Here is a 10664-nt window from a genome sequence, read left to right on the forward strand (position 1 = left end):
TATTTATTTATTTATTTATTTATTTATTTATTTATTTATTTATTTATATTTTTTATGCTAATCACAAGTTATTAACTTTGTATCCCAGCCGTAGCCCCCTCCCTTATTCCCTCCCAATCCCACCCTCCCTTCCACATCTCCTCCCTGCCCCTCTCCAAGTTCACTGATAGGGGAGGACCTCCCCTTCCATCTGACCCTAGCTTATCAGGTCTCTTCAGGACTGGCTGCAATGTCCTCTTCTGTGGCCTAGCAAGGCCGTTCCTCCCTCGGGGGGGGGGGTGTGTGTCAAAGACCTAGGCATTGAGTTCATGTCAGAAATAGTCCCTGTTCCCCTTACTAGAGAACCCACTTGGATACTGAGCTACCATGGGCTATATCTGAGCAGGGGTTCTAGTTTATATCTAAATATGGTCCTTGGTTGGAGAAGCAGTCTCATGAAAGACCCCTGTGCCCTGATATATTTGGTCCTTGTGGAGCTCCTATCCTCTCCAGGTCTTAATAACTCCAGGTCTTACTAACTCTTTTTTTTCTTTTTTAAAAGATTTATTTATTTACTATTTTTATGCAGTATTCTGACTGCATGTACACGTGCTGGCCAGAAGAGGGCACCAAATCTCATCATAAATGGTTTGCGAGCCACTGTGTAGTTGCCGTGTAGTTGCTGGAAGTTGGACTCGGGACCTTTGGAAGAGCAGCCAATGCTCTTAACCTCTGAGCCATCTCTCCAGCCCCCTGTGACTTGCTTCTTATTTCTACCACCAAAAAACCAGCCTTCTCTATCATTAAGCATTAAAACCAACCACGCAGGAATTCACATTTGTATGAAAGAACCTAGATTCTTGCTTCATAAGCAGCCAGGATTATTTAGTTTTGTCCTTTTACTATGATCAGAGGCTATCATAATAAATCCTCCTTTTCTCTCTAGCTACTAAATACTAAAGTTCAAACTTAATGGGATCAATGAATTTCAAAATGGTTTTAAGTGTGCTAGAGAGAAGAGAACCATGTGGGCGTGAAGAGAAGACAGGCCATGGGACCAGGAGGGGAGGAAGACGTTTGACACACAACAGAATGTCCCCTTTCTCAAAAACCGACAACTAAAATTAAATTGTGCAAAGAGCTAAAGATATTTATCAGGTGCCCTACTCTAAACAGGACCAATAAAACCTGCAGGAAATTGATGCACCCTGCCCTGTTCTCTTTTAGGACTCCTCAGTTTAGTTTCTGTTTTAGCGTTTGCACAGTAATAATTTTACTACAAAGGGTAAATGTCTTGTAAACTAATGGGAAACATACTGTTTGGTACAGTTTATAATGTCAGGATTTATGGCTCTAACACTGAGGGTCTCTTTGACCTCGAAGATAACATAATGAAACAGCAATGTGCTGCAAATGACTCGTTGTGATTTTTTATTAGTTCCCATAATCGCCCTTATTAATTTGTATGCACATAATAAGCACTCACCTTCACAGTCTGTCCAGCTTCAGGACCATCCTAGAAGAAAAAAAGAGCAAAAAGAAAAAGAGTTGAGGTGAGAATTGACTGATGGTATTGCCTACTTATTCAGAAATATTGCTCATTAATAATTTAGATCCAATTTCATTGTGTGTTAATTTGTAGTAGTCTCCTGGGGACCATTCATTTCGAATGTGTGGGGCCAGACAGGTCTCCATTTCTTTGTGAGTGAGGAGTTATGTAAAAAATGATATGAATTATCCAGCAGGCCACTCCTTTCTACTTTCATGCTCTTTGCTTTCAGCTATGGTTTTAATCACATTAAAAATAAGACTGAAAATGTTTTGGGAGGCAAAGTACCACAGTTTGGTTATCTGTAAATCAGAAGTCATTTAATTAATATCTGATCAAGTTTCTCCCCAAGAAATCCACTAAGCAAGAAGATGAGGTGTCAGATGAGCATTGTCCTTTGAAGCTCCCCTGACCTTGAGGCAGAAAAGAAGTGATTTCTGTGGGTGGACCCTCATCCTTGTAACTATTCCTCCTCCCAGCTTCTCAAGGCCATATTGTCCACTGTCATTGTCACTTCTGAAAATGAGCACACAAGCCTAGGCTCCAGTGCAGTACAAGTGAAAGCTGCTACTCCAGAGAGAAGGCAGCAAACTTCTCTGCAACATCACATCTCAAAAGAGAATTGCCACACAGCGGTTTTGGTCAAATATCCCTAAATATGGGAAGAATTCATGCCCTGCTAGGGCAAGGGTTTAGCATATGTCTACCATGTGTGTCAAATCTTTTCAAACTTGAACCATAACACATTAGTGGTTTCTGAAATCAACCTTCTAGTTTCCAATCAATACTTGAGAAGAAAACATAACAGGACAGCAATTATTAGAATGTAGAGGATGCTTTAGGATTCCTTTGTGAAAGTACATGTGTAAGAGAGGGGAGGGGTACACAGGATTGTGACACACACACACTTTACTTTGAAGTACAGTTTTAAAGCAGTTACACAACACTATTATGCAAAATTGCTCTTATTCTAAACAGTCACCATCAGACTTCTGGAATTATGCTTTGACAATCAACACTGGTATCTCCCGACAGATGTCCTCATCCATTTTCTTTACCTTGTCTCCTTGGAAACAGTTTGCAACAGAGCTTTATACCCCAATTAATCCACCCCTTAGTTGAATTACTGTCTGAAGTTGAATCAAATTCTATTTCTAGAGATGCTAGCACACTCTCAATAAAGTCAAACTAGAATTTGTGTTTTGAGAAAGAGATGAACATTTTAGGTCAAAGACTTCAATACATTGGCATCTGTGCCTGGTCTTTGCGGGTCTATGGCAAAGAGCCCAGGAGAGAGCATAAGGATGGCGGGATGGTTAATAATTGATTGTAGAGTTGATTCAAATTGATGTGTTTTAGAACAAATCTCCAGACATCAGGAAGTTTCTAGATTAGACTAGTTGTGGAGGGAAGATCTATGCTAAAAATGGGTAGCAGCATTTCGTGGGCTAGAGTCTTGGATTAAATGAAAAGAAGAACGTAGAGTGAGCACCAATACTCTTCCTTCTGGTCTTCCAGACTGTGGATACGATGTGACCAGCTGCCTCCTATTCTTGCTCCTGTTTCCCTGATCTCAAACCCTGTGCCAAAATAAACATTTGCTTCTTTAGCTTGGGTCTCTCAGGGTTTTGTGTTACAGTGATGAGAGAGTAACTGTGCAGACAGTCAGCGTTCTGGTTATCTCGAAGAGCTGGGATTACTGGGGATGTAGTCCTCATATGTTGGAGCAACTGCTTTCCTACCAGACTTGAGGTGTGATGACCATGCTTCTTAGCACAAGGGCCCTTACACATACACTGCTAGCCTTAGCCCTATCCATAGGGATCTGAGGGGGTTCACGGTATGTTACTGACAACTTACTTAGCTCCCAACTGATGACACACACCATGGACATCCTTCTCTAAACCCGAAGAGTACTGGCCCAGGTTCTGCCTGCAGATCCCTAATGACTGACAACCTGTTTTCTTCATTTTGTAGTGGGCCATGGTCCATCAGTCCATTGTACCAAACTATGACCTACCACTGCTGTCTGTGCTATGTTTAGCGAAAGGGAAACCCTATAAGAAGATGGCTCAAATTAGCTGTCAGATCATTGCTCTCCTTGAAACCCTAGCAGGGAAGAGCTTGTGCATGTTCAGAACATACCACAGAGCAAAAAGACTTCCCTAGCACTTAGTTCTCAGGAAAAATCCCTGTGCTGGTTAGGCTTTGTCAAGCTAGAAACAAGTTGTTGGGGGGGGGGGGGCTCAGCTGAGGAATTGACACCATCAGATTTGCCTGTGGCCATGTGTCTGTGGGGACATTCCTCTAGTCTACTAACTGATGGGGGAGGCCTGGCCTCTGGTGAGCACTTCTAACCTGGGGCCAGGTGGTCATGGTTATTGAAAAAGGGTAACTGAATGTGTGCCTGAATGCAGCCAGTAAGAAGGGCTCCTGGTGGTCTCTGCTTGGCTTCCTGCCTCCAGGTTTGCTAGCATTTCAGCTCCTGCCCTAGCTTCCCTCAATAATGGGCTTTCATGTCGGAATGCAAGCCAAACAAACCTCTTCTACCTCCAAATTGCCTTTGGAGAAAGAAATTCTCTTCTCTTAGCAAATTTTCTTATTACTACAGAGAAGCAAACTAATTTAATCCCCTTAAATCTCTTGTCTATGACTCCCACCAGCTTTGGAAACAGCATAGCAGACATTTGCTGAGAAGCTGTTCCATAGTCCACCTTGGGGCCAATGGACATCAGAGCTGCCTTGGATTAGTACCATCTTTTCCTGTTGTTAGGTAAATGCAGACAACTAAAAGCACTTCTCTGCTAAGATGGCTAAATACAAAGCCCCACACTCAGCTTTGAGAAGGGGGGAAGAAAGAAACACTTGCGAACCATCTGTACACTCACCTGAATGGAGAAGGTGATGGAGGTCCCCTGGAAATGCTTCTCCACCACTGTCCCAACTCTCTGGGTCACCTGGAATAAATCAGCCACTTCCTCAGGACGGAGGTCACGGAAGCGCTCCACTGGCCTCAGCGGGCACACGAGGACGTCTGCAGTGAGGTATGTTAAGGACACTTTGGCTTGCTTTTGGGAAGTATTCTTAGAAGTTTATGCACACAGGCCCTGAATCCCTTTGACCCAGGGACTGAACTTTTGAAGACTAAGAAATGAAGAAAGAAATGTTTAGCAGCCAAGAGCTTTAAAAGATAGTTTACTTCAAGGGAGGTGCCTTGGCGCACAGGAGAATTTAAGGAAAGGCTTGGTAATGTGTGAAGTGATACCAGTACTTGCTGTGATAATTACAGCAGGAGGTGAGATCTCTTCTGGGCCATTATCACCTGACTGCGATTCTGAGGCTCATCTTCCCCAGCAGCTACAGGCATTGAGGTGGACAAGCAATTGGAATATCTAGGTGGTTTTGCTAGTTAGAGCATCGTGATTAAGTTTCCTTTTAGAGAAATGATAGAAGCATATAGAAAGTGTCTGAGTGTCTGATAGCAGGTGATTTTAGTTTTAAAAGGGCTGCAGACATTCAGAAAAGGTACAGTGAGCCTCACATGTGCCTACAGCTGTGCTGCACTAGCCAGATGTGCTACATGAGAGATCCTAGAACTGGCTACTCATAATCCAAGATGTCTCCAATTAAATCTTTAAAGAAAGGAGCTGTCTATCATACAAAAGAAACCACTGTAATACATTCTGAAGTTAGGGTGGCTCATTACATTTCCGGTCTGAGAAAATACCAAGATCTAGAGGAAAGGATTAATGTTTATCATTTACTGGTAGCAAATTTATAGTTATGATTACCTCAACATTTCATGTTCTTTTTGTGCTTGAACCTATGGTGTAGGCATGTTTACACACATATGTATGAATTACATAGATTTGCCACTATGTGGCCATATACATTTATGGTTCTTGCCTTGTGAAGGAGGTATATCAATAAATCCATTGCAAGCTAAAAACATCCTTTCACAAATTCATGTAACACAGCTCCTCTAAAGGGCATCATGGTTTAGTCTACCCTTACTTAAACATTAGCCTACAGATGGGCAAAATTATCTAACTTGCCAAGCTCATCCTCAAATAAACTGTTGAAAATCATATGTAATTGGTTGAAGACTGTAATGTAAGTGAAAAAACAGAGTGGCTAGCCTGGACTGCTTTCTGACTGTTGTACCTGAGAAATCATTGTTAATTCACTATACTGGGTGTGTATACATACAGCATGTATTATTTGTTCGGTTTCCAGATACTTGCTACAGAAAACAAAACTGTTATTTTTCTTTAAATTTATTCTCCACGCCCCTTTTTTGTTTCTTATTTTAAGAAAGCGTCCTTCTGCCTGGAGCCAAGCAGCAAAGGGATCTAATAAAACCACAATCCAGCAATTGCGAGTCTCACCAGAATACAAAGCATTTTAACTCATCACACTGTTGGACTCAAGGCCTCAGGGAAGTTCACAGAGCTCAGGTTGGCAGGCCTGGTTTTTATATGAGAAAGGGCCCTGAGAGAGGTAAACAGATGAATTTGGCCTATATGCAGGGAATTCACATCATCAGAAAATGAGGTAAAGGGATATCTGTTTGATCTGAGTTCATTTTTCAAGAGAAGTGAGGCCCCCACCCACAGGGCACCTGATCCTAATAAAGATAATTATCCTTCCCAGGGCTGCTTAGTTATCATGGGCCAATGAAACACTTAGAAATGAAGAATTTTCTTTCCTTTTCTTTAGCAGATTGCCAGTTTCTACTCCCACAGAGCTGTTTTCTCTTTGTTAAGAGGGACCTTCTCCCATTTTCTCCCTTCCTAGTCTTTCCAACATAATATTTTTATTGATTATTGGGAATTTCACACAATGCATCTCGATTACATTCACTTTCCATCACTCCCAGGTCCACTCTCCCACCCTTCTGCCCTCCATGCCAAAAACCAAACCAAACCAAACCAAAAAAAAAAAAAAAAAATCAATCAAGAAGCAAATGTTAGTGTGTATCTAGGTACAGGAATGTGCATGTATATTCCTGTAGCTAATGAGTCACCTTATTGGCATATAACACACACTAGTGTGTAACCTATAATAATATTAAATAAAATAAACTTTTAAAGGTGCTTATTTAGTGAGGGCTCCTGTGATCATTATCTTGGCTGGAAGAAAAGTCACTCCGTTGGGCTCTGAGGGAGCTCAGCGGTTTGTCTCTTGCCTAACATGCTTGAGGCCTATGAGTCCACCTTCAGCACTTAAACAGAATAAATGTAGTTCACATACTCACTTAAGGAACACTGAACAAGTTAAACATGTGCACGACTAAGCTCTGGGCGTAACACGGAAGCAGATAAACCCAGAAGACAGGACAGGGAGAGATGACCTCAGTGAAAACGGAAGCACAGAAAGGTTCCGAACAATAGAGAAGAACCCCCACTGCCAGAGAAACTTAAAGCATACTATACATCAGGAGTTCTAAGTGGCCATGAATCTTCTCTACATAATGAGATCATCCCATGGCTAGCTGCAAACAGAGCAGGTTCATAAAGGATTTAAAGTAAGATGACAGCCTATTCCTGTACAGGACCCACTTCCAACTCTTCTAAGTTTGATAGTTAATATGCTGAAGGCACAAAACAAAACAAAACAGCAAAAAACTAACAGGTATGGCAAAATTCCAGTAAATACTGGTCTATAGAGTGAGAAAGGAGGCCATCTTTGGCCCATTAGCTAAACTGTGTCAGCCACTGATTCAGACAGATGACATCTACAAGAAGTAAGCAAGCAAACTGAAAAGAGCTGGGAGCCTATTTTTGGTTTTCCAGGGCTGAAGGCACTAAAACTGTATTATAATAATCAAGTAGAAAAACCACTGTAATGTCTTTAAGCTTTCACTGTTCAAGAAAAATATCTGGACTAGGTTTCTGTTCGCAAGGGCCTTGGTTAACACTTCCAAATTAGCAAGAATTAATAATGATTAGTAGTTGTGCTATGGTACCATACAGGTAGATCATTGTCATTTCTTTCCAATACAACAGAGGAGTTTCTGGCCTAAAGTATGTGATTTGCCAGCATTTCCAGTTACAAATTCATCTACAAATGAAAGTCTTTTCTCAAAATCAGGCCATGATCCTTGAAAGAAAACACAATATTGCCTAATGATTCCGGGCATCATTTGCTACATGCTTTGCCCAGGATACAACACCAGGAAAGAAAATCAACACTGAAGAGCAACAGACAGCTCTTGAGATTTTGATGACACTCTGAGATTCCAATTATTTTAAGATAACTTTGCAGATGCAGCTTGGTATCACTTTTGAACCTTTACCATACATTGTCTTAAAATGGCATCCTTTTTCAGAGTCTGCTTGCTTGGGGTTGACAATCCATTATAGTTTCTTAGCCAACATGCATGTCACTCCCCACAAGCCCAAACTTAATTGCATTTAACATGTTTATCCAGTACACTGAAAAAATGGTGGTTTAGTAAGAGGGATGAGATCTGTGCTCTCCCTGTAACCTTGAGTAGAAAGATCCATTTACTAATAATATGTTTCAAGGAAGGCAGAATCACACCTCAGGTGAGCCTGGATCGCTTAGTTGGACAACATTCTTCACAGGCAAGGAAAACCAAAGCAAGACTTCTTAGGGCATGTGATATTGAAGTGGAACTTCACAAATCCCACTGGGGATTGAATGTCAACCACCAATTGTCCTGTACCCAGGACCTCCTCTCTGTCTAAGGCTTGGGCTAGGATTTTGGACATCAAGACAAATAGAAGAGAAAAGTGATTTTGAGGAGTCGTCAATGCAGCATTCCAAGCTATCATAGGGTGTAAGCAGATCACTGAGGCATAGACACAAATACCGTGCACAAACACAATGCATAAACACATGGGGGAGGCTGAACCTATCTCTCCGTGGAGTGATAAGTAAACATCTCCATTTCATCTTCTATGTCATCTTTCTAACAGCAGAAATGCTCCTCCAAAACCACAGGAAAGGCTTTCTTTGAAAACAAATGTAGTAATTTATGGATAACTTCAACATTCCTCCTGAAAGCAGAACCACTATCCGATTTCTTTATGTAGACTTATCTGCTTGAGCTTTCTAATGAACCCATAACGTGCTATAACTCCCCTTTCCAAATGACAACATTACGGCTTACAGAAAAGAAACTTGCCAACACAGTGTGACCAAAATAATATTAAAATAAGAATTGATCCCCAACTATGCCTCAGACCATGTCACTAAGGGTAGTGTTGAAATGGTATTCCCCTAGAGCTTCATGTCTTAGTTTGGACCTGACCTTTATTAAAGGTGTGACTTGTATCTCCAGAGTCCCTCTGCTTAAGGAAGAGAAAAAAATGATATAAGGGAAATCTTGTGTACAATTGCTCAGGCTTGAGGCACATTTAACCTGAGAGGAAGAAAACAGTTGACGTGGTTAATTCCACAATTAAATGAATGCAAAGAAGCCTGAGTTCTTGGTAGCGTCACTCTGTACTAACACATACTATAAGAATGTGAGGGCCATCTTGCACCAGCTGTTGAGCTGAAGGACATAAGAAAGGATAAGACAAATTTTGGCCTGTTTCCTTTTTTGACTTTGGGTTTTTCCAGGTGCCTTGGGCTCTTCCTACGGAAGATTAGGTGGTACAGTCACAATCAAGGAGCAGGGTTTCTCACATTGAATGCCTTTTCAAATTAGGCAATCTAATTACCAAGAATCATTGGCTTTTCACATCATGTGCGTCATGAGGGACCACCAGAAATACTGTCTTGCCTCTTCCTTCTCTCTTCCATGCCTATCACCAGTCACAAGGTGACGTCCTTCACACTGAAAGTGTGACTCCACGCCAAGCCGTGTGTTGAACTCCTATGCAGTGGCAGCACATTCAGAATATACACAACAACAAAAAAAAAAGAAATGAATGGAATATTTCTTCTAGATGAGTACTTAAAGTTTGTGTAGTTAGCTATTTGCAGATGCGAATGTCAGGATCCTGTACAGTGTAGGTTTCCCTTTACAGTGTGACTCTGGCTCTCTTCACATCTGGTGTTGGAGCTGCTCTTTCTGCAATCTGCTCCAATGCTGAGATTTGACAAACTGTTATCATGTGACTTTCTAAGGTTAAATCCAAAGGGACTGATACTAATGATTTTTACCCTTTGGGTAGACTGACACCGACACACTGTTATTAAGCTCAGCTAGTTTACTGCATAATACTCGGTACCTAAGTTGACTGCTGGCACCAATTATTAAGGCCTATCACAGACTTTCTAGGCCCATGATAGCCATGAAGTAATGTTAAATCCCCTACCAGTTTTCCACTACTGCATAACAGAGCACCTGTAAAAAGGCTCATGTCACATCACATCACATAGATGTATTAGCCATCATGACTCTCTATGTGTTTTTTGCTTTAAGTCTAATGGGGACTCAGTGATGTAGTTATTTCATTTGGAAGGCAGGATGGGATTGGGACAAAGAGAGACTTCATTTTCCTTGACACTTCATCCCAATCTAGACTTATAATCTTTAAGGTCTCTTAAGGGTTAAATTATTTCATATTCTTTTGGAACAAGAAACCATAAGCCAATCAGATTCAATACAGAGACATAAAAATCATTCTTTTAAAAGAAAAGGAAAGATCACATTGAAATTGAGCATGGGCTTGAGAAGACATACTACCTTGGGGTCATTATTATAATATCTACCACAGCCAGTGCCACTGAAAGCAATTTCTGAAAATTTTAATTCATAGTCAAGACAAGGCAATACGAAACATTATTTATTATAATTCCTGTATTGTTGGATTCCAACATGGGTTTGGATACTATAGTTGGAGATGACCATCCAGATAAAGTATCCAGTCATGCCTGAAGACTGGTTCTGATTCCCAGAACCCATGTAAAGGTTGATAAGGTAACATGTATCTATAAGTTCCTCATTCATACAGAGAGACAGGAGGCAGAGACAGGGGACCCGGAACTTCAAAGTCCCTCTAGCATGATGTACACAGAGCATGATGCTGAAGAACAGCAAGGTGCCCTGTCTCAAATAAGGTGAATGTAAGGACCAATAGCTGAAGGTGTCTTTTTACTTCAACATGTGTACACACACACACACACACACACACACACACACACACACACACACACA

General features: G+C 41.2%; 1 protein-coding gene across 5 annotated transcripts in view; it reads right to left on the reverse strand.

Moving 5' to 3' along the window:
* Fhit (fragile histidine triad diadenosine triphosphatase) overlaps positions 1-10664 on the reverse strand; it is a 1508502-nt gene that overhangs the window by 297155 nt on the left and 1200683 nt on the right. For all 5 annotated transcript variants that reach the window (XM_055599194.1, XM_055599196.1, XM_055599195.1 and 2 more), the window contains 2 exons: positions 4417-4562; positions 1466-1495 (listed from right to left, as the gene is read on the reverse strand). In XM_055599194.1, the coding sequence (XP_055455169.1) occupies positions 1466-1495; positions 4417-4562 (176 nt within the window). The remainder of the gene's footprint in view (positions 1-1465; positions 1496-4416; positions 4563-10664) is intronic.

Source organism: Psammomys obesus, unplaced genomic scaffold (genome assembly GCF_907164565.1).
Source record: "Psammomys obesus unplaced genomic scaffold, mPsaObe1.curated_primary_1811, whole genome shotgun sequence".
Classification (NCBI taxonomy): domain Eukaryota; kingdom Metazoa; phylum Chordata; class Mammalia; order Rodentia; family Muridae; genus Psammomys; species Psammomys obesus.